Here is a 25634-nt window from a genome sequence, read left to right on the forward strand (position 1 = left end):
TATGACGTACAACAGACGGACCTAGGGCAGACGCAAGACGACCAACAGGCACACGCACCTCATGCTTGTTCTTGCATTTGTTGGGACGAGAATACGTACGACGCGTTGAGTTCTCTCTCAATATGCAATTTTTGCGGTTTTTGTTACAGATATATAGACTGGGGCACTGAGCACAAGTGTAGTGGTCTAAAATGCAGCGTCTGCGGCGAGCTGGTTGGCAAATTTGACGACCACGTCTGTTACATGCAGCCTTACAACCCCAAACAAGCGACTGACAAGTACATCTTACGATTTTGAGTGCATGCAAGAAACAGGCATACATATACCCAATTACATTTACGCGACTACATTATACGGCCCTAATTCCTGGCAATTTAGCGGTAAATCCTGTACGCGCGATTTTGTACGCTTTTTTATCGACGGAAAGTTTTCCGGCTACACGTTCATAGCACAGAATGGCGATCGTTACGACGCTTATTTTGTTATACAGGAGCTGATGTGTGTTATATTGCATCAATAAAGAATTTAAAACAGGCATGCTAAAAATAGTAAAAAGAAGGGTAATATGGCGATAAACCGGGGATGATATAATCGCCCCATAAAGTATCTTGGTAAGCTGACATCTAAAAACAATTTGAATATTGTAAATTATTGTATAAATAACAAAATTATATGCGGTCCAAATAAATGCGTGGTATGTAAAGGTGCAATAATCGTTGTGAAATAACAAAATTATACATGTATGTAAAAATTGTCGGGCGTGTCATACAACCATATAGCTATTACATATTACAACCATTTTTCACACTGTGTTAGATAAAGTGGATGGAAATTTCTATAGATAGATAGATACAGTAGATGGAAAGTTCTATAGATAGGATAGATAGATACATAGATAAATGCATGAAACGACCAGGCGTAATAATACAGTGAAAGCCAGTTATCCCTCCACAGCATATCTTCAACATAGGAAAACCAAGCAAAGGGGTGTCCCCATTTTAGAGATCAACAAATCAACCATATTAAGTGGTCCCTATGTCAAGATCCAGCTCTACTACAAGCCTTAAGGATGTGACAAGAGAAAAAACCTAAGCCAAATTACCATTTTCAGCGTGTTGCCCCTCATCAGTGTGGAGTAGGATTTTGGCTAACTGGGAGCAATGCCTAGGAGACTACTCAAACAAAACAGTAGCTGATCTTGGGGAGATCAGCTACAAAAAATACTGCAGAGCCTAATTTAAGGGTCCATTCACATATCCGTGTGTGTGTGTTTTTTTATTTATTTAAACATTTTATATGAATATTGACAGGACAAGAATGAATAGCGTACAGTGTCAGTTTACAAGGATCTGAAAAGGTCATTAACCTAGACATGCGTGGTTTGAATACAAATTCCAAATGCACTACTCAACCCCCTTGGTAAGGAGGAGCATCCTAGGTAGAGTCATTGCCTAGGCACCTACACTGAGACGCTGCAGGTAGCATAGGTAATGCACTGTAGCATGCTGGGGTCTGGTGGACTCTAACTAAGGAATCTAGCAGAAGGTCCCTGACTATACAGTGGGATGCGAAAGTTTGGGCAACCTTGTTAATCGTCATGATTTTCCTGTATAAATCATTGGTTGTTACGATAAAAAATGTCAGTTAAATATATCATATAGGAGACACACACAGTGATATTTGAGAAGTGAAATGAAGTTTATTGGATTTACACAAAGTGTGCTATAATTGTTTAAACAAAATCAGGCAGGTGCATAAAGTTGGGCACCACAAAAAAGAAATGAAATCAATATTTAGTAGATCCTCCTTTTGCAGAAATTACAACCTCTAAACGCTTCCTGTAGGTTCCAATGAGAGTCTGGATTCTGGTTGAAGATATTTTGGACCATTCCTCTTTACAAAACATCTTTAGTTCATTCAGGTTTGATGGCTTCCGAGCATGGACAGCTCTCTTTAAGTCACACCACAGATTTTCAATTATATTCAGGTCTGGGGACTGAGATGGCCATTCCAGAACGTTGTACTTGTTCCTCTGCATAAATGCCTTAGTGGATTTTGAGCAGTGTTTAGGGTCGTTGTCTTGTTGAAAGATCCAGCCCCTGCGCAGCTTCAGCTTTGTCACTGATTCCTGGACATTGGTCTCCAGAATCTGCTGATACTGAGTGGAATCCATGCGTCCCTCAACTTTGACAAGATTCCCAGTCCCTGCACTGGCCCCACAGCCCCACAGCATGATGGAACCACCACCATATTTTACTGTAGGTAGCAGGTGTTTTTCTTGGAATGCAGTGTTCTTTTTCCTCCATGCATAACGCCCCTTGTTATGGCCAAATAACTCAATTTTAGTTTCATCAGTCCACAGCACCTTATTCCAAAATGAAGCTGGCTTGTCCAAATGTGCTTTAGCCCACCTCAAGCGGCACTTTTTGTGCTGTGAGCGGAGAAAAGGCTTCCTCTGCATCACTCTCGCATACAGCATCTCCTTGTGTAAAGTGCGCCAAATGGTTGAACGATGCACAGTGACTCCATCTGCAGCAAGATGATGTTGTAGGTCTTTGGTGCTGGTCTGTGGGTTGACTGACTGTTCTCACTATTCGTCGCTTCTGTCTATCTGAGATTTTTCTTGGTCTGCCACTTCGAGCCTTAACTTGAACTGAGCCTGTGGTCTTCCATTTCCTCAATATGTTCCTAACTGTGGAAACAGACAGCTGAAATCTCTGAGACAGCTTTCTGTATCCTTCCCCTAAACCATGATGGTGAACAATCTTTGTCTTCAGGTCATTTGAGAGTTGTTTTGAGACCCCCATGTTGCTACTCTTCAGAGAAAATTAAAAGAGGAGGGAAACTTACAATTGACCCCCTTAAATTCTCTTTCTCATAATTGGATTCACCTGTGTATGTAGGTCAGGGGTCACTGAGCTTACCAAGCCAATTTGAGTTCCAGTAATTAGTTCTAAAGGTTTTGGAATCAATAAAATGACAACAGTGCCCAAATGTATGCACCTGCCTAATTTTGTTTAAACAATTATAGCACACTTTCTGTGAATCCAATAAACTTCATTTCACTTCTCAAATATCACTGTGTGTGTCTCCTATATGATATATTTAACTGACATTTTTTTATCGTAACAACCAACGATTTATACAGGAAAATCATGACGATTAACAAGGTTGCCCAAACTTTCTCATCCCACTGTATATGTGGTTCACACATATCTCTCACCAATGATCCAGTTCTGAATCTAGTGTGTGGTGGGACTGGCTGCAATTACAGTCACTTGGGTGTAAGACTGAGCCTCTGCAAAGTTTACCTTGGCTGTATTGCACAAAAACTAAGGGTGGATCTGTTTTATCGCAGTCATACCTTCACCTTCAGACAGGGTAACTGGATTGTGTAACCACTCGTGTCTTTCATCAACACAGTGAAAGACAATTTGCCAAACTATCTCCCCTGCATACTGACTTTAGGGATTCTGTTCCTTACTCCCTTGATTTGTCTTTTCTATTATTAACCCCTTAGTGACCACCCATACACCTTTTTATGGCGATCTTTAAGGGGCCTTAGGCTGGACTGCCGCCCTTTCAGAGTGGGCCGGTCTAAGCGCTGCATGGGTTGCCCCGGGCAGCAGAGAGCGGGGGCTCGGCTCTCACATGAGGGCCACGCTCATGCTCTAACAGTCTGGACCAGGCTGTTTAACCCCTTACATGCTGTGGGCAATGATGCCTGCCTGTAAGCGGTGACAGAGGGCGTGGACTCCCATCGGCAACACGCAAGTGAGATTGCGAGGTGCTGATGTGTGTATAGGCCTTTAGATGCTGTGATCAAGTGTGATAATGGCATCTAAAAGCTCAAAAAGCGCATGCTTCTGGGCTTCTTACTGGCATCCTCTGCCGGTAAAAAAGGAAAAAGGGTCAAAATTGCTGATTCACCATTTTTACGCTTCTCTAACTCAAATTTTTTTTATAAAATGTGGTGAAAAAGTCAAAACTCTAAAAATTAGCCCCCAAACAGCTCAGTAGATATAACTATAAAAAAAGTTATGGGGGTCAGAATATGGTGATGTAAAAAAAACAACAACAAAACAACACAGCACAGGTCAGTTTTACCGCAAAGGGAATGCCGTAGGGACAAAACCCGTAAAACGATGGAGGAATTGCGTTTTTTTTCCAATTCCAACCCATTTGGAATTATTTTTTCCGCTTCCGACTACATTTTATGCCATATTAAATGGTGGAAATAGAAAGAACAACTTGTCCCACAAAAAATAAGCCCCCATAATGATATGTGAACAGAAAAATAAAAAAGTTATGGCTCAAGGAAGATAGGGAAGAAAAAAATGAGAAAACCTCCGATATCTAAGGGGTTAGAATGTAATGCACTACAGGGATAAAAGATTGACTGTTATAGTCCCGTTTGGGACTTTTAAGTAGTTCACAAGAGTTTAAAAAAAAACATTTATTAAATAAAAAAAATTCCAATAAAAAATATGCTTTTTACCTTTTGAAAATACACTTTTCAATGAAAAAAAAATAGCAAAAATAAAATCTCCCCCACATGTTTGGTATCGCCATGTCCATAACGACCTGCATTACACAAATATCATGTAAATTATCCCCCACTTTTCCTTCCAAGTTTCATATCGCAAACCATTTGTGCTCAACCGTTACTCCAGGTCCCCAGTCTCTGCTCCCACTTGGAGGTAGGAGCTTGGTGGTCCTTGCATGAAGAGTTGAAAGGGTGAAACCAGGGGTGCACCTTGAAACGCTCTCTGTTGTAGCCTCAAACCAAATATGTTCTGTAGGTAAAGTGGGTCTGCACCCACATCGTTTACATTTACTTGCAACTTACCATCTAGTAGCATGGCATAGAATGAACAGGTAAGAAAACAAAATTACCTCACAAACTTTTTCCAACATTGACATCCATGAGGTAGCCAGGTGGCAGTTTTGAAGAACTACCCAACTACCTTCTTTTATAGCCTTTTCTGTCATACGAAGAGCTATCGGTCCTTGCCCTTGCCCGAGAGACAAGGAGCTTAGCTTTGACCCACCAAAACCCTGAAAGCAAAGCAGATATGTTTAGTAATCTTATCATTAAAGTATGTACCTAAATTTACACAAGTTTAATGAAAAAATAATAAAAAGGTAACCATTTACTTTTGCAATACAATTACAATTAAAGGATAACTGTCATATATTTTTTTTTGGGAGTATTGGATTGTGGTGAATAATATCACCTTGGTGGCCCTATTTCAACTTTTCACTGTGTATTCAATTACCCCTTAATTCCACATTTTTGTTCCCTGTACTGCCTACTTTTACCTGTGCTTAAAATAGGGTTGCTAGGCATGGTCTGTCTATCTGTTGAAGGACGGAGCCGCAGCGTGCAGAGTCACATTACTGACAGCCAGGGACTGTAAGTAAATGATTAAAGCCAGGTCCTCCCCAGCAGCTGATAGTGCCTGGGCTGTGTGCACTTCTCCCTGTCCCTGCGCTTGGCCGACGCTCCCTCACTCAGCAGAGCTGGAGAATGCAGAGTTGAAGCAGCGCAGACCAGGGAAGGGAGATCTGCCATCTGCTCAGTGTATAAATGAAAGCCACATATGGTAAGAGGACCCCTTTGTGCTGCAGGAGATTAACCCTTTAGGTTAATCTCCTGAGCAGATGGCTTGAAATACACTTCTATAGGCAGCTTCTTCAATGGACAGAATATGTGTATGTACTGTATGAGGCCAGCCGAACAGAACACATCATCCTGGACTCCTGAAGAGGGTGCCAGACAGATTCCTTTGCTGGGCACCTTGTCACTAGGTTGATTCACCTGGTTTCTGGGCACACCTGCACTCAATTTTATCTGTGTCCATAGGGCACAGATATAATTGAGCAGTATATGTTTAGGGGACTGGTCACATGAAGTGCACAAAAGATATGAGGTGAAGAAGGACCTGTGTGATGTCATCATCATGTGACCAATGCAGGAAGACAGAGCTTAGCAGTGCAGAGAAGTGTTCAAGGACCTATGTGATATCACAACCATATGATATGAGGGGTGGAGCACCTGCACTATGTGTGGAGGGGAGGTTAGTGGTTTCTCTTCCCTTACAAGTTGTCACTTAAACTGGACAAATGTAAAGTTATGCTTTTTGGTAGTAATAATCTCTGTGCTTCATATGTCCTAGGCGATATAGCACTGGGAGAGTCACTTATAGAGAAGGATTTGGGTGTCCTTGAGGATGGTAGATTAAATTACAGCATACAATGTCAATCAGCTGCTTCTAAGGCCACCAGGATATTGTCATGCATTAAATGAGGCATGGACTTGTGGGGCAGGGATGTAATATCACCACTTTACAAAGCGTTGGTGCGGCCTCATCTGGAATATGCAGTTGGCCTCGGTGAGGTAAGAGCCAGCTTTTCTCAAGTGTCATTATTGCAGATTGCAGTCTGACACTTCAGCTGTTGAGTATGGCTGTAAAGTTGATCCGGGACGGCTTTTATTGGGAGTAGTCAAAAGTGCTGGGTGGGTGACTACTCCCCACGTTCCAGGCCGGGTCTTAGCAGGCTTATAAAGCAGTCAGCACTATCAGTTGGTGTGGATCTACCTCCAGTGAAGCTGTGGAGTCCTCTGTGCTGAAGACTGCAAACAGGCGTGCAAGCAGCCTGGAATCCTGAGAGTGAACTTTTCTGTGGCTGAGCATTCAACCGGGTGTGAACGGACACCTAGGATTCCAGGTGAACATTGTTTTGTTTTGCTGTGTATGAACAAGCACCAAGACTGTTATGTTTTGCTGAGTGTGAATAAAAGACTGAAGTTTGATTTACAACCTGGTTCCTTGCCTCTATACTGCGTCCGCTAACCTGTCTACCAGAGCAAACCCCCACAAAATATATAAATGGGCCATACAAAAAATACTGTGAAAAGCTGTTCCATGTAAAATGTGCTCAAAAGACAAGGGGGCACTGCCTCAGACTGGAGAAGAAAAAGTTCAGTCTCCAGAAGCGTCAAAGCTTCTTTACTGTAAGAACTGTGAATCTGTGGAATAGACTTCCTCAGGACGTGGTCACAGCAGGAACAGTGGACGGTTTCAAAAAGGGTTCAGACAAATTCTTAAAAGTAAAAAAAAATTAATGCTTATGAAAACGTGTAGAAATCTGAGTCTCAATTCCTTTTGGGATTCGCATTCCCACCTATCCCTTGGTTGAACTTGATGGAAGTATGTCTTTTTTCAACTGTATTAACTATGTATGTAACTATGTAACTAGTAGTTGTAGTTCTCCTCTTAGGTAATGCCCTCTGATAGCCCATAATGACATCCTAAAAATAACAGGGGTTGTAGATCTCTCCTTATGTAATGCCCTCTGATCGCCCATAATAACATCCTAAAAATGCCCTCAAATTTCCAGCAATAACAATCTGGTCATGATGAGACTTGTAGTACTCTTGTCACTATTATGATGTTCTGCAGCATCTGAGGTGAATATTAAGCTTTGTTCACATCTGCCCTAGTGACTTTTGCTGTTCTGCTCTGTCATAGGAGCACAACAACAAATATCACTGTAAGGGTGGGCTCACATTGCGTTTTATGCATCCGTTTGATGCATATGTTTAAAAAAAAGTATACAAATACGCAGCACACCACGCTCTTGTATCCAGCAAAAAAAAGTATACTTTTTCACAATGGTAAAAAAAAAAGTATACTTTTTTTTTTTTTTACATTACAACTCTATGGTGAACGTATGCCACTGAGGCATCCGTTTATCGTATACGTTTTTTGTATATGTCAAAAGGATGGGAACAACGTGGGTGAACCCGCCCTAAAGCCGGATCTGCCACATGATGGATAACAACACCTGACGGATCCTGCTGACTATGAGGAGACCTGATGGGTTTCCATCATGTAGCCTGGGAGGGCAGCAAAATTGTGTCCAGCATTTATCACCTTATCTACGATGGAGGGCCCTAACACAGATGTGATCAAAGAATGAGTTTTGTAGTATCAAATGATGTTTTGCAGCAGCGGAAGTGTGTATTATGAAGTTCTGCAGCAGAGATGCATATAATGATGTTCTGCAGCAGCTGAGGACTGTATTATGTGGTTCTGCAGCAGGTGAGGTTTGTATTATGAAGTTCTGCAGTAGTGGAGGTGCGCATTATGAGGTTTTGCAGCAGCTGAGGTGTATATTATGAGGTTCTGCAACAGATAAGGTGTGTATTATGGTGTTATGCAGCACTTGAGGTGTGTATCATGATGTTCTGCAGTAGCCGTCTGCTCCCTGCTCCAGAGGCTGCAGCTCTCTTCAGCAATGCACCTGCTGAACTGGACAGGAGACCAGAGAACATGAATGGAGGGGTGGCCACACGTGTGCGACTTGCTCTCCATTCACTTCAGGGCCACGTTCTTGAAGTACAAGCATCTCCGAAAGGTGGGACTTAGATATGCCATAAATGTGCCAGGTGGGACAACCCCTTTAAGCATTAGCTATGCTTTCTTTTCTCCATAACATTAAGTATAAAGTTACATTTTAAAATTGATGCTACTAATTTAATGTATTTAATTCCCTATAATGGTTGTGAAGTTGTGTGTGTTGGGGGGAGGGGGGGGGGGAAGAGTTCTCGCACAGGGTGCTATGTAACCTAAGGCTGGCCCTGCATATGTATATGTACAGCACTATATATGGTTTCAGCATTTCTCCAATTATATAAATTATAGAATGTAGCGATTTAAGAATGTATAGCATCTTAAGCATTCAAAAAATGATGGGCAATTGATTAATAAATATGGCACACATGCTTGCAACTCCATCATATGTTTTTCCAAATGAGCTCCATAATACAGTCCTGATCAAAAGTTTAAGACCACTTGAAAAATGGCAAAAAATCATATTTTACATTGTTGGATCTTAACAAGGTTCCAAGTAGAGCTTTAACATGCAACAAGAAGAAATGAGAATGAGACAAACATTTTTTGAGCATTCAATTAATTGAAAATAACGATTAAACTGAAACAGGCTGTTTTTCAGCTGATCCAAATTCTAGGACCACATGCCTTTAAAAGGCCAAATCTGTGCAAAGATGTGGATTCATTGTCATTTTCTGTCAGGTAGTCACACGTTGTGATGGCAAAGGCAAAAAAACTCTCCCTTTTTGAACGTGGTCGGGTTGTTGAACTGCATAAGCAGGGTCTCTCACAGCGGCCATCGCTGCTGAGGTGGGACGCAGTAAGACAGTCATTGGGAATTTCTTAAATGATCCTGAGGGTCAAGTGGAAGATCCCAAAAAATGTCATCAGCACTGAGCCGGAGGAACCAATTGGCTGTCCGTCAAGACACTGGACGATCCTCGACCCAAATTAAGGCCCTTACTGGTGCTGACTGCAGCCCCATAACCATCAGACGGCATCTGAGACTGAAGGGCTTCAAAAACAAAAAACGTCTTCAAAGACCTCGTCTCCTTGAACGCCACAGAACTGCTCGTTTGGACTTTGCAAGAGAGCACCAAACATGGGACATTCAAAGGTGGAAGAAAGTTTTATTCTCCGATGAGAAAAAATTTAACCTCGATGGTCCTGATGGTTTCCAACGTAACTGCCATGACAAGCAGATCCCACCTGAGATGTTTTCTAGGTGCCACAGTGGAGGGGCGCCATAATGGTCTGGGGTGCTTTTTCCTTCAGTGGAACAATGGAGCTTCAGGAAGTGCAGGGGCGTCACACGGCCGCTGGCTATGTCCAGATGTTGCAGAGAGCATTCCTCATGACTGAGGGCCCTTGTCTGTGTGGTAACGACTGGGTTTTTCAACAGGACAACGCTACAGTACACAATGCCCGCAAGACAAGGGACTTCTTCCAGGAGAATAACATCACTCTTTTGGCCCATCCTGTGTGTTCCCCTGATCTAAATCCAATTGAGAACCTTTGGGGATGGATGGCAAGGGAAGTTTACAAAAATGGACAACAGTTCCAGACAGTAGATGGCCTTCGTGCGGCCGTCTTCACCACTTGGAGAAATGTTCCCACTCACCTCATGGAAACGCTTGCATCAAGCATGCTGAAACAAATTTTTGAAGTGATAAACAATAACGGCGGAGCTACTCATTACTGAGTTCATGTTTGGAAGTTGGATTTCTGTTTTGGGGGGGTTTAGTTTGATCAGCTGAAAAACAGCCTGTTTCAGTTTATTCGTTGTTTTCATAAAATTGAATGCTCAAAAAATGCTTTGTCTCACTCCCATTTCTTCTTGTTGCATGTTGAAGCTCTACTTGGAACTTTGTTAAGATCCAGCCATGCTAAATATGATTTTTTGCCATTTTTCAAGTGGTCTTAAACTTTTGATCAGGACTGTATCTGGATGTCTCAGATGTACAGTTTTTATATTATATACTAATTACATGCATATCAACTGGAAGATGCTTTTAATAATGAGCTCAAAAAGACCTAAAGGTAATATCTCCTCATTGGGGCTCTTTAACATGAACGTGTCCCTTGCGGGAATCACGCTCTGTGTGAGAGAGGGATTATGCGTTTTGGACTTAGGAAGCGCACTGCATTATCGTGATAATGCGTTTTTTTTCCCTGCGTGACCTTCCTTCTACAGGATCATACTGACAGCTTTATGTCAGTATGATTCTGTTAAGAAAGGTCAATCACGATAATGCCGTGCGCTTCCAAAGTCCACAATCCCTCTCTCACATGTTTATAAAGAAACTTGTATAAGAAAATGAACATGCATAGTGTCTAAACACATCCCAAACATTCCATAATGTGCGATGTTTATTCAGTTTTTTGGACACACAGTATACTTGGGAGCGTACCTGATCATCAGCAAATTTCAGTAAAGCAGCCATCGGATCAGCGCCAGGAGATAAAACAAAGATCAGTGGAGCACAGCAGTGGCTGTCACTAAATGCTTTAGATAGGTCAAATGGAGGAGGTTCAATAAATTGATGCCCCAAATTCTCTGTTACAAATTCGTGAATCATTGGAATTACCTAGATAAAGTAGAATTGATTATATTTCACATTCAGTTAAATGAACCTGGAGCAAGGTAACTGTATTGCACAATAACAGCACATTCATTCTTCAACTAGACTGTATTCTATTTGTATAGAACTGTAGAAATTCTAAGCAAGGATAAAACTACAACAAATACTGCTTAGCAACATCACATTGTATCTACAGTATAAGAATACTGTACATCATGTGCTTACAACATGGCTGCAACATAATGGGACACACCCTGATCATAGAGAGAAGCTTGTATGCACAGTCCTGCTGACAGAAAACGTACTTAAAAAATAATAATGGTAAACATGTCGCATTACGGACAAGGAAAGTACTGTTCTATTAGGGGCCAGCTGTTCCGTTACGCAAAATACGGAATGCACGTGGACATCATCCGTATTCTTTGCGGACCGCTAAATACATAAGTTTGTGTGCATGAGCCCTAACTGGTTTAGTTGCCCATAGCAACCAATCAGATCCCACCTTTCATTTTCCAAAGGAGCTGTGTAAAATGAAAGTTGGCATCTGATTGGTTGCTATGGGCAAGTAAGCCAGTTCTACTTTACACCAGTTTGATAAATCTCCCCCAATGTTTAAAGGGTTAAAATTAGAAAAAAAGGGTGTACTTTATTCTCAGATATAGCACCACTGTTGTTCATGGGCTGTGTCTGGTATCACATGTTCAGTCCCATTCAAGTACAGTACCTGAATATGGTGCTGAGGTGCAATACCAGACAAGACTTCTGAACAAAAAAGATACTTACGCCATATGACAACTTTAATTGAAATGGATAAAATATAATATTTGAGGAATTTTGAAGGGATGTATAGATTCAAGAGAAAGGGAGTGACCCTTTGGAATCCCCTGGATTTCTGCATTGATTACTAATTAAAGGGACACTGACAGGCCCGATAAACATATTTAGTTATTCCTATGCAGTCATAGGTCTATTAAAGTGTATTGCAATCATATAAGAGTACCTCCTGTCCGCATTGTAAACCATGTAAAAACAACTTTATAATCATCTGTCAATCACCTTCCTTTATGCCCAAGGGGCGGTTTTTCACATCTCTTTATGCCCAAGGGGCGTTTTTACTCGTACCTTTGTGCCCAGCCGCGCCTCAACTGTCGCTTCCTAGCGCCGCCCAGCTCATTATTATTCACTGGCTGGGCGGCTATTACAGTCCCTGATCCTCCTGAGCCGACGTAGGCGCAGCAGGAGACGCTGGCATTGAATAAGGGACGCAGGCGCACTGCGAGTGAGGGTGCCGGGCAAGTTATCCGGCGCACGCACAGAAGGTAGAAGCGACTTCAATGCCAGGGTCTCCTGCTGCAGACCAAATAAAAGCAAATCTAGAAGTAAGATTAAATAAATAGCTAAATAGCAGTCGACTGGTATTACTAGCACGTGATTGGGGGGTCTGGTATTATACTGGCACATGATTGGGGAATTTGGGGGGTCTGGTATTACTGGCACATGATTGGGGGGGTCTGGTATTACTGGCACGTGATTGGGGTGTCTGGTATTATACTAACACATGATTGGGGAATTTGGGGGGGGTCTGGTATTACTGGCACATGATTGGGGGGTCTGGTATTACTGGCACGTGATTGGGGCGTCTGGTATTACTGGCACATGATTGGGGGTCTGGTATTACTGGCACATGATTGGGGGGTCTGGTATTACTGGCACATGATTGGGGGGTCTGGTATTACTGGCACATGATTGGGGGGGTCTGGTATTACTGGCACATGATTGGGGGGTCTGGTATTACTGCCACATGATTGGGGGAAGCTGTTATTACTGGCACATGATTGGGGGGCTGTTATTACTGGCACATGATTGAGGGGGCTGTTATTACTGGCACATGATTGGGGGGGGCTGTTATTACTGGCACATAATTGGGGGGCTGTTATTACTGGCTGATGAGAGGCACTGGGGGGCTGATGAGAGGCACTGGGGCTCTTATCTGAGGTCTGATTGGGGGTCATTCATATTGGGGTCTGAGCTGAGGTGCGATCTGAGGTCTTATTAACATTGGGGATCTTATTGGGGCTGTTAGCTGAGGTCTGATTAACATTGGGGGTCTGATTGGTGGTCTGACCTGAGGTGTAATGAAACATATTTTTTTCTTATTGTGCCCACTTCCAGCCCGGAGCCCAGCTGCCCAGAGCACTGATCCGGAGCAGCTTGGAGAAAAAGGCCTCACAGTCTCCCACACTCCTTCTGCCCGGCCAAGCCACCAGCACCCCTGAGTCTTCAGAACTGTAAGTGTGTGTGTGGGGAGGGGGGGGGAGTTCACACACACACACACACACACTTAAAATTTAACGATATAAACAACTCACAGTTTACTGAATAAGAATATACCCGGCAAGCAAAAATGATGTCCCCCCCAGTTTTGGGGGTTCCTACACCCATGAAGATTACAGCAGGGGAATGGAGAGCTCCGATTAGTCTGTGGTATGGACCAATGAGAGCCCTTAATTCGCCTGCTGTCATTGTGCTATGACAGTAGGGAAGCCACCATCATGGCCATTTTTCAGTCAAAGATTTCACAGACAGATTAGAGCTTTCACATCCCTGCAGCTCCTGCAGTCTCCCAGTGGCTATCAGAGCTCAGCAATATTTGCTTCTAATTCTGACTCCCTCTATTCACCTATCTCCCACTCTGATTGGTCCATGGGAATTCATGGACCAATCAGAGCGATTGCCAGCTCAGGGCCGCCTTCAGTTGTCCCGGGCAGCTTAGCTGAGATGGCTGGCTGTGTGTAACAGCCACATTTGCAGCTCTGTCAACATGTACATAGACATGGTGACAGTTTGATGCAATGACGAATATATTTGTCACGGAGCACTAAGTAACACTGCTTTGTGATGAATGTATTTGTCATATAACGTTAAGGGATTAAATACATTCACACAACATCAATTACAGATAAATCTGATCTTTTCAAGAAAGTTTCCTTATTATGACCCATGCCTCAATAAAATAACATTCAGAAGACATTATAGAGATGCATAACGCTAGAAAAGGCAAGAAAAGCATTGCTAATGTTCTCTGTGTACATTAATGTGTGGATAAATGGTTAGATAAAGCATCTACAAATGAAGAAAATTCAGGACTTTTTCTAATCTCCTTAGATGTGGGAGTCCTGTTAAGACCACTTCAAAAGCAGGCTGGGCAATCATGAAGGAGGTGAGAAAAAACCCTATATTAACAGTAAAAGACATAGAGATGACTGTATAAAGTATCCACTGTTCATATGAACTATATTAGAAAAACAATGAGCAGGACTGGTGTTCATGGAAGGACAGCAAGAATGCAGCGGTCCAAAAAAACAATGTGGTCTATCTCTACTTTGCTCAAGACCAGATATTCCACAGTGCTTCTGTGAACAAAAGAGACAGAAGCGGCAAAAATTTAACTTTTATGCACAATGCTATGTTTGGAAGACAAATAAAAATGCACACCAAAACTGAAAGCTCCTGTGATGCATAGTGGAGTTAGCATTGTGATTTGGGGAAGCTTTTCTACCTTAGGGGGTACACAGACAACAGTCCACGACCTGAAGTTGAAGAGACAATGACCCAACGCACACAAGAAAATTAACTAAAGAATGGTTGAAATAGAAGTTCTGTGTTTTGGAATGGCCAAGTCAGACCTTAACCCTATCAAGATGTTGTTGCATGTCATGAAGAACAAGGCATCACAAAAAGTTGCAATGAATTGAAGCACATTTGTGAGAAGGAATGGTCTAAAATTCTGCCTCAGTGTTATGCAGACCTTTGTTTGGTAGAGGTGATTGCTACAAAATCAAGATCTACAGGTTAATAAATTAAAGGGTTTAGCTATGTTTTCTCGCTGACCTGTGGATGTTTACCCAATGTGCTCAATAAAAGACATGAATTCTACAACTGTGTGCGTTATTACATGTAGTTTAATTAGATTTGTTTAGCTGATTGTGACTCAGATAGAAATCAGTCAGCTATCGGAAGTAATAAATATTTGTATCTTCAAACGCATTATATTCTGGTTACTGAAAAAAAGAAAAAATTACATGTCAACATTGTGAACTGCATAAATATATTGTTTTACTACTTAAAAAAACAGCTTTACTTTGCCTTATTCCAACACCCATACTTTTTTATATTTCTGTCTATAGAGATGATTGAGAGCTAGCTTTATATAGGACCTATCACCTCTCCTGACATGCCTGTTTTAATAGCTACATGCATTCCCATGTAATAACAATTCTGGCATAAGCAAACTGGCAAACTGCTGTGGGGGCACATGGCAGGACTCAGAACTGAAGGAGCGCCATATGGCTTTTGCAGCGCAGATTTTGATGGATTGGTTTACGGGTGCCATTGGTTTTTATTTTTTAAGTGATTGTGTTATGTGGGGTCTCATTTTCTGCGGGATGAGGTGATGGTTTGATTGGTAGAATTTTAGGGTACATAAGACTTTTTGATCGCTTGGTATTAAACTTTTTTGTGAGGCAAGGTGAAAAAAATAGTTTTCTTTTAAATTATTTTTACAGCATTCACCTGAGGGGGCATATAATGGGATATTTTTAGAGAGCAGGTTGTTACGGACACGGCGATACCCAGTATGTCTATCGTTTTTATTTCTGCCAAGTTTTACACAGTGAAATCATTTTTGAATATAATAAAATCTTGTTTTTGTGTTGCCATTTTCTGAGAGTTCTATTTTTATTTATTTATTTGGGCGATTGTCTTAGGTAGAGGCTCATTTTTTGTGGAATGAGATGACTGTTTGATTGGTACCATTTTGGGATACATAAGACTTTTTGTGAGGCAAGGTGACCAGAAAATGGCTTTTTTGACACTGTTTTTATTTATTTAATTTTTACGACGTTCACCTGACAAGGTGGATCATGTGACATTTTTATAGAGCTGGTCGATATGGACGCAGTGATACCTAATATGTCTACTTTTCTTTTTTCCCAATATATTTTTTACTTTATTTTGGGAAAACGCTTTTTTTTTTTTTACTTGAAGCGTAAAAAAAATTTTAAACTTTTTTGGTGGGGATTTCAATCTTTGGGGGTCTGATCCGCTTTAAAATGCATTACAATACTTCTGTATTGTAATGCATTGGCTGTAAGTGTATTACACACTGTAATACACTTACAGCTTCCTGCTTGTGAGAACCAGGGGATTTGGATATCACAGACTCTCACATAAGGCAGCCACGATGCCTAAGGAAGGCATCGTCCCCTGATGGACACCCCGCACCCGGCAGGGAAGGATACTGCACGTACAGAGGTCAGCGCTGACCACAGCAGTGCAAGGGTTAATGCGCCGGCATCTGTTTTCACCGATGCTGGCGCATACAGCAGGGGTCCGGCTATCAGCGACTGCCGGACCCCTGCAGCTGATCGGGCGGGCGTAGCTCCTGCGCCCGCCCAATCAGAGCGCCGTAGCTGTATGGCACTGGGATTTCTGTCCCAATTTCCAGCGCTGTAATCCAACGGGTTAGGCCTCATGCACACAGACGTTTTTTTTTGGGGGGTCCGCAAAAACGGTTTCCGTTGTTCCGTGATCCGTGTCCGTTTTTTCTTCCGTGGGTCTTCCTTGATTTTTGGAGGATCCACGGACATGAAAAATGAAAAAAAAAATCTAAGTCAAGTTTGCCATTGAAATGATAGGAAAAAACGGACACGGATAACGGACACGGATCACGGATGCGGATGACAATCTTGTGTGCATCCGTGATTTTTCACGGACCCATTGACTTGAATGGGTCCGCGAACCGTTGACCGTGAAAAAAATAGGACAGGTCATATTTTTTTCACGGCCAGGAAACACGGATCACGGATGCGGCTGCCAAACGGTGCATTTTCCGATTTTTCCACGGAACCATTGAAAGTCAATGGGTCTGCGAAAAAAAACGGAACAACGGCCGCGGATGCACACAACGGTCGTGTGCATGAGGCCTTAAACAAATAACCTTTAAAAATGTTCTTTCTTTATTTCTATACCTTTCTTATGGTACTGTACACAGGCAGGGTGAACTGCAGTTCAATTGGTACCATTTTGGGGTACATTTTTGTTCACTTTTTGTTTTTACATTACATTATTTTTTGTGGGGGGAGGGGGCAAGGTGACTAGAACCAAAAATTATGCAATTATGTAAAACTGAGACAGTGTGTAATTTCAATTTTTAATATTTCTATGTTTTTTAATACTTTTGAAAACTTCTTAAATAATCTTTTTAATGCACTTTAACCACCCAACAGTTTTATCTGAGAAAAGCACTTAACTGTTCTGCCCGAGCTGCTTTAGCTGCTCATATCAGCTGGAGATATGGGCCTGGTCTTGTTTGAAGGCTGGCATTCCATAACAGCATTTGCACAACATAAGCAGGAGATATCACCGTTAGATATCAAGTTAGGAATAAACCAGGTAAAAACGGTTTCCGTTGTTCCGTGATCCGTGTCCGTTTTTTCTTCCGTGGGTCTTCCTTGATTTTTGGAGGATCCACGGACATGAAAAATGAAAAAAAAAATCTAAGTCAAGTTTGCCATTGAAATGATAGGAAAAAACGGACACGGATAACGGACACGGATCACGGATGCGGATGACAATCTTGTGTGCATCCGTGATTTTTCACGGACCCATTGACTTGAATGGGTCCGCGAACCGTTGACCGTGAAAAAAATAGGACAGGTCATATTTTTTTCACGGCCAGGAAACACGGATCACGGATGCGGCTGCCAAACGGTGCATTTTCCGATTTTTCCACGGAACCATTGAAAGTCAATGGGTCTGCGAAAAAAAACGGAACAACGGCCGCGGATGCACACAACGGTCGTGTGCATGAGGCCTTAAACAAATAACCTTTAAAAATGTTCTTTCTTTATTTCTATACCTTTCTTATGGTACTGTACACAGGCAGGGTGAACTGCAGTTCAATTGGTACCATTTCGGGGTACATTTTTGTTCACTTTTTGTTTTTACATTACATTATTTTTTGTGGGGGGAGGGGGCAAGGTGACTAGAACCAAAAATTATGCAATTATGTAAAACTGAGACAGTGTGTAATTTCAATTTTTAATATTTCTATGTTTTTTAATACTTTTGAAAACTTCTTAAATAATCTTTTTAATGCACTTTAACCACCCAACAGTTTTATCTGAGAAAAGCACTTAACTGTTCTGCCCGAGCTGCTTTAGCTGCTCATATCAGCTGGAGATATGGGCCTGGTCTTGTTTGAAGGCTGGCATTCCATAACAGCATTTGCACAACATAAGCAGGAGATATCACCGTTAGATATCAAGTTAGGAATAAACCAGGTAAAAACGGTTTCCGTTGTTCCGTGATCCGTGTCCGTTTTTTCTTCCGTGGGTCTTCCTTGATTTTTGGAGGATCCACGGACATGAAAAATGAAAAAAAAAATCTAAGTCAAGTTTGCCATTGAAATGATAGGAAAAAACGGACACGGATAACGGACACGGATCACGGATGCGGATGACAATCTTGTGTGCATCCGTGATTTTTCACGGACCCATTGACTTGAATGGGTCCGCGAACCGTTGACCGTGAAAAAAATAGGACAGGTCATATTTTTTTCACGGCCAGGAAACACGGATCACGGATGCGGCTGCCAAACGGTGCATTTTCCGATTTTTCCACGGAACCATTGAAAGTCAATGGGTCTGCGAAAAAAAACGGAACAACGGCCGCGGATGCACACAACGGTCGTGTGCATGAGGCCTTAAACAAATAACCTTTAAAAATGTTCTTTCTTTATTTCTATACCTTTCTTATGGTACTGTACACAGGCAGGGTGAACTGCAGTTCAATTGGTACCATTTCGGGGTACATTTTTGTTCACTTTTTGTTTTTACATTACATTATTTTTTGTGGGGGGAGGGGGCAAGGTGACTAGAACCAAAAATTATGCAATTATGTAAAACTGAGACAGTGTGTAATTTCAATTTTTAATATTTCTATGTTTTTTAATACTTTTGAAAACTTCTTAAATAATCTTTTTAATGCACTTTAACCACCCAACAGTTTTATCTGAGAAAAGCACTTAACTGTTCTGCCCGAGCTGCTTTAGCTGCTCATATCAGCTGGAGATATGGGCCTGGTCTTGTTTGAAGGCTGGCATTCCATAACAGCATTTGCACAACATAAGCAGGAGATATCACCGTTAGATATCAAGTTAGGAATAAACCAGGTAAAACCTGCATTTACTTTAACTTTCAGCTCATTCACCGCATCCCGATTTCTAACAGCTATATCTTCCCATGTAGTCAGGATAAGGCCTCATGCACACGACCGTTGTTCTGGTCCGCATCCGAGCCGCAGTTTTTGCAGCTCGGGTGCGGACGCATTCACTTCAATGGGTCCGCAAAAGATGCGGACAGCACTCCGTGTGCTATCCGCATCCATTGCTCTGTTACGTAGCCGCACAAAAAAAAATATAACATGTCCTATTCTTGTCCGTTTTGCGGACAAGAATAGGCATTTCTACAATGGGCCGCCTGTTCCATTCCGCAAATTGCAGAAGGCACATGGGCGGCTTCTGTGTTTTGCGGATCCGCAATTTACGAACCGCAAAAAATGGAACGGTCATGTGCATGAGTCCTAATGCTGCGATTTTGGAATGGCAGCTATCAAACAATGCAAATATTATAAAAACAACAATATTTCTAGCTGCTACCAATCCAGAGATATGAGCAGCTAAACACCTGCCCCCCCTCCTTCCGTCTGGAGGAGGAGGGGCAGTTGGGTTGCTGAGAGCCTGCAGAAGGAAAGGAAAAATAATTTTAAAAAATGTATAGAAATTTGGCACTATCATCATTGTAGTAACCCACATAATAAAATTATGTTATTTATGTTACATAGTGAACGCCATAAATAGATTCCACTAAATAATGTTAAAATTGCTGTTTTTTATCTTTCTCCCTAAAAATAAATGAATAAAAGTTATTTAATACACTCTATATACCCCAAAATGTTTTCCAAAAAACCTACAACTAATCCAGCAAAAGAAAAGAAAATTTAGAAGACTAATTTATGAGTGCAGGAACATGAAGGGTCCTTAAAGGGGTTTCACCATCTCAGACAATGAGAACAGAGCGGGGAAATTAACGGAGGGAGCACTGCGCATGCGCAGCCGCTCTCCATTCATTTCTATGGGGTGGCCGAAAATGTCTATTTCCGTCTGTCCCATAAAAAATGAATGGGAGCAGGGGCCGCGCATGCACGATGCAATCCCATTCACTTATATGAGAGCAGCGGGGAGCAGCGCTTGGTGGTGAACTAACCCCGGGAAATCCAGGGTCCTCCAGCCACAGCTCTCCCCGCTCCGTTCTCGTTGTAGGTGCGGGTCCCACCTCTGTCTATCAGACAACGGGGGCATATCCTAGTGATATGCCCCCATTGTCTGTGATGGGAATACCCCTTTAAGTGTAAAATTAATTACGTCACTAAAGGGTTAAAAATTGTGTCCCCTTAGTTGTGCACCATCAAGATTTATTTCAGACATATATTAAAAATCTACAATAAAATAAGTGACATTTTTGAGAGGGTGACTGTTAGGAGGTTAACATGGGTCCTCTGATCACTTATTCCATTGACTACAATAGTATACTATAGCAGTCTATGTGGTTTTGACAGGATTCCTATTAAGGAACTTCTATCATAAACTCTGGCTCCTAACAAAGTAAGGCTACTTTCACACTAGCGTTTTTGCTGGATCCGGTAGGGTTCAGCAAAAACGCTTCCGTTACTGATAATATAACCATCTGCATCCGTTATGAACAGATCCGGTTGTATTATCGTTTACATAGCCAAGACGGATCAGTTATGAACTCCAATGAAAGTCAATGAGGGACGGATCCATTTTCTATTGTGTCAGAGAAAATGGATCCGTTCCTATTGACTTGCATTGTGGGTCATGATGGATCCATTTTGCTCCACATACCAGGACGAAAAGCAAAGCTCTCCAGTATGAGAACGGAATGCATTTTGGAGCATTCCGTTCTGTTCAGTTACGTTTTGTCCCCATTGACAATGAATAGGGACAAAACTGAAGCGTTTTTTTCGCAGTATTAAGACCCTATAACGGATCTCAATACCGGAAAATATTAACGCTAGTGTGTGAAAGTAGCCTAAACCTCCTGTGAAAATATACAAAACTGAAAACCACCTATCAAACTGCAAAACAGGAGACTGCTTAATGTATATAAATATATACACTTTATTAATTACACATTTAATTTTATAAAACTAAAAAAGGCAAAACCTGACATACAAAAAACTGGTAAAATATTGGTATAGAGTAAAGAGTATTTATAGCATACAGTCGTGGCCAAAAGTTTTGAGAATTACATAAATATTGGAAATTGGAAAAGTTGCTGCTTAAGTTTTTATAATAGCAATTTGCATATACTCCATATACTTATGAAGAGTGATCAGATGAATTGCATAGTCCTTCTTTGCCATGAAAATTTGCTTAATCCCAAAAAAAGCTTTCCACTGCATTTCATTGCTGTCATTAAAGGACCTGCTGAGATCATTTCAGTAATCGTCTTGTTAACTCAGGTGAGAATGTTGACGAGCTCAAGGCTGGAGATCATTATGTCAGGCTGATTGGGTTAAAATGGCAGACTTGACATGTTAAAAGGAGGGTGATGCTTAAAATCATTGTTCTTCCATTGTTAACCATGGTGACCTGCAAAGAAACGCGTGCAGCCATCATTGCGTTGCATAAAAATGGCTTCACAGGCAAGGACATTGTGGCTACTAAGATTGCACCTCAATCAACAATTTATAGGATCATCAAGAACTTCAAGGAAAGAGGTTCAATTCTTGTTAAGATGGCTTCAGGGCATCCAAGAAAGTCCAGCAAGCACCAGGATCGTCTCCTAAAGAGGATTCGGCTGCGGGATCGGAGTTTTACCAATGCAGAGCTTGCTCAGGAATGGCAGCAGGCAGGTGTGAGCGCATCTGCACGCACAGTGAGGCAAAGACTTTTGGAAGATGGCCTGGTGTCAAGAAAGCCAGCAAAGAAGCCACTTCTCTCCAAAAAAAAAAAACAGTCATATTCTCCGATGAAGCCTCTTTCCGATTGTTTGGGGCATCTGGAAAAAGGCTTGTCCGGAGAAGAAAAGGAGAGCGCTACCATCAGTCCTGTGTCATGCCAACAGTAAAGCATCCTGAGACCATTCATGTGTGGGGTTGCTTCTCATCCAAGGGAGTGGGCTCACTCACAATTTTGCCCAAAAACACAGCCATGAATAAAGAATGGTACCAAAACACCCTCCAACAGCAACTTCTTCCAACAATCCAACAACAGTTTGGTGAAGAACAATGCATTTTCCAGCACGATGGAGAACCTTGCCATAAGGCAAAAGTGATAACTAAGTGGCTCGGGGACCAAAACGTTGACATTTTGTGTCCATGGCCTGGAAACTCCCCAGATCTTAATCCCATTGAGAACTTGTGGTCAATCCTCAAGAGTCGGGTGGACAAACAAAAACCCACTAATTCTGACAAACTCCAAGAAGTGATTATGAAAGAATGGGTTGCTATCAGTCAGGAATTGGCCCAGAAGTTGATTGAGAGCATGCCCAGTCGAATTGCAGAGGTCCTGAAAAAGAAGGGCCAACACTGCAAATACTGACTGTTTGCATAAATGTCATGTAATTGTCGATAAAAGCCTTTGAAACTTATAAAGTGCGTGTAATTATATTTCACTACATCACAGAAACAACTGAAACAAAGATCTAAAAGCAGTTTAGCAGCAAACTTTGTGAAAACTAATATTTGTGTCATTCTCCAAACTTTTGGCCACGACTGTAGATCAGTTGGTATCACAACTATTGAATATGCACTATTACCAAGGTCTAAAATATCTAGACCTACTCATAGCAAGCCTAGCAAACAGTGTATTCGGAAAGTCTTCAGACCATTTCACTTTTTCCACATTTTAATATGTTGCGGCCTTGTGCTAAAATAAAATGAAAGTCTTCAGACCATTTCACCATCAATCTGCATTCAATACCCCATAATGTCAAAGTGAAAACAGCATGTTCAAAGTCTTTGCAAAATTTATTGAAAAGGAAAAACTTAAATATTGATACATAGTTGAACCTTTACAGTGATTACAGGCTCCAGTATTCTTGGATATGATGCCATAAGCTTTGCATACATGGATTTGGTCATTTTCTGCCATTCTTCTCTGTAGATCTTCTTAAAGAGGACCTTTCACCAATCCTGACATTCCTGTTTTAATAGCTTCATGCATTCCCCATGTAATAACAATTCTGGAACATCTATTCTTAAGGCTCTGTGTTATACCATTCCTTTATTATTTCTACTAGAAGTTATGAATGAATTGCTATTAGCCTTCAGTAAGGGTACAGAGAGGATGTAACCAGTTGGGGAGGTGTACCTGCACAGACTCACTCTATCCAATCAGTGCTGCCATTTTCAGACTGTGCATATACACCCCCCCCCCCCAACTTGTTTCCTCCCCTCTGTACCCTTACTGAAGGCTAATAGCAATTCATTCCTAACTTATAGCATAAATAATAAAGGAATGGCACAACATACAGACATAAGAATAGATGCTCCAGAATTGTTAGTACATGGGGAATGCATGAAGCTATTAAAATAGGCAGGTCATGAGAGGTGAAAGGTCCTCTTTAAGCTCTGTCAGGTTGGATGGGGACTGTCGGTGGTTAGCCATTTTCAGATCTCTGTTCAAATCAGGGCTTTGGTTGGGCCACTCAAGACATTCACAGAGTTGATTATAAGCTACTCTTGTGTTGTCTTGGCTGTGTGCTCATGGTATTGTCTTGTTGGAAGGTAAACCTTCAGCTCAGTCTGAGGTCCAGAGCACACTGGATCTGGTTTTCAGTAAGAATAACTCTATACTCTGATCCATTCAACTTTCTCTCAACTCTGTCTAGTTTCCGTGTCCTAGCCACTTAAAAACACTTCCAGAGCATGATACTGGCATACCATGCATTACTCTAGATATGGTTTTAGGCAGTGCCTGGCTTCCTCCAAAAATGAACTGAGGCCAAAAAGTTCAATCTTGGATTGATCAGACCAGATAATCTTGTTTTTTACAGTCTGAAAGTCTTTAAAGTGCTTTTTTTGCAAACTATTGTTGAGGAGAAGCTTCTTTCTGGCCACTCTGCTATAAGGCCAGATTGGTGGAATGCTGCAGTGACGTTTTATCCGCTGGAAGTTTCTCCCATCTGCACAAGAATCTTTGGAGCTCAGTCAGAGTGACCATAGTGTTCTTTGGCACCTCTCTTAACAAGGCCTTTTTTCCCTGATTACTTAGTTAGAAGAGTCGTGGTTGTTACAAACTTCTTCCATTTAACCACCTCCCGTCTGCCCATTGACTATAAACGTCCAGGAGGTGGATCTCTATTTCTGATAGCACGTTTTAAAACGTCCTGCAGCTTTCCCTCCTGTGCTCTGCCCCTGTACATAGAAACTCCATGACTAAGCTCCCTCCTGACAGCCAAGAACATGGAGCTTTACCCTGAGACCTTTTTTGCTGGTCTCCAGGCTTTTGATCGCTCTGACAAGCAGTCAGAGAGATCACAAATGCATCTACCATCTCCCTCTTATTACTGCCAGTCAGAGAGGGAGATCGGTATTTAAAGTAGGCATCGCGATTGTAATGTTAAACTGTAAGCCCTGGAGACCGATCAGCATGGTCTCCAGGGCATGTGAGCGCTGTAATTTCCAGTTACAGCGCTCTGAAATGCTTCTACCGTCTCCCTCTCTGTAGCACTGGCAGGAGAGGGAGATCGGTACATTCACACTCCAGCAGCGATCCCCCAGCAGCTGTTTACACTGGAGACAAATCAGCAGCATTGTCTCCAGAGCATGTGTTGTGAGCTCTGTAATCTGCAGTTACAGCGCTCAGAGAGGCTTGTACTGTCTCCCTCTCATTAGTGCTAGCAGGAGAGAGAGATCGGAACATTTACACTCACCCAGCAGCTGTTTTCACTGGAGTCTAATCAGCACGATCTCCAGGACATGTGACTGTCTGAGCCGGGAGAGTGCAGGAGCTGTCAGGTCTTTCAGAGACCTTGATCAGCCCTGCACTGAGGCTGTACAGCTCTGTATTCTGCTGTACAGCCTCTCTGGGGGTGCATTTCTCCTGTAACTGGGGCTACTATGTCAGCCCCAGTTATAGGAGAAATCAACAGTGAAAAGAAAAAAAAAAAAAGTGAAGTTAAATGTCCCCCAGAGGTCTTGTATGACCTTATGGGGGACGCAAAGTGTAAAATAAAAAAAATAAAAATAAAATGTTAAAAAAAAATAAAAAATTAAGTTTTCACATGTAAAAAAAAAAATTCCCCAAGTAAGGAATAAAAAAAATAATAAAAAAATAGAAAAAATAAAATAAAATAGACATATTTGGTATTGCCGCGTCCGTGACGGTCGGCTCTATAAATATATCACATAATAGACCCAGTCCAATAATCACCATAAAAAATAAAAATAAATAACTGTCAAAAAAAGCCATTTTTGTCACCTTACATCACAAAAAGTGCAACACCAAGTGATCAAAAAGGCGTATGTCCCACAAAATGGTACCAATAAAACCGTCACCTCATCC

At 41.8% G+C, this 25634-nt stretch overlaps 1 protein-coding gene across 1 annotated transcript in view; it reads right to left on the reverse strand.

The window, feature by feature from the left end:
• DNAH7 (dynein axonemal heavy chain 7) overlaps positions 1-25634 on the reverse strand; it is a 574291-nt gene that overhangs the window by 102760 nt on the left and 445897 nt on the right. The window contains exons 53-54 of the mRNA XM_040440176.1: positions 10811-10987; positions 4897-5058 (exon numbers count right to left, since the gene is read on the reverse strand). Coding sequence (XP_040296110.1) covers positions 4897-5058; positions 10811-10987 — 339 coding nt within the window. The remainder of the gene's footprint in view (positions 1-4896; positions 5059-10810; positions 10988-25634) is intronic.

This window comes from Bufo bufo, chromosome 7, assembly GCF_905171765.1.
Source record: "Bufo bufo chromosome 7, aBufBuf1.1, whole genome shotgun sequence".
In the NCBI taxonomy this organism is placed as follows: Eukaryota; Metazoa; Chordata; class Amphibia; order Anura; family Bufonidae; genus Bufo; species Bufo bufo.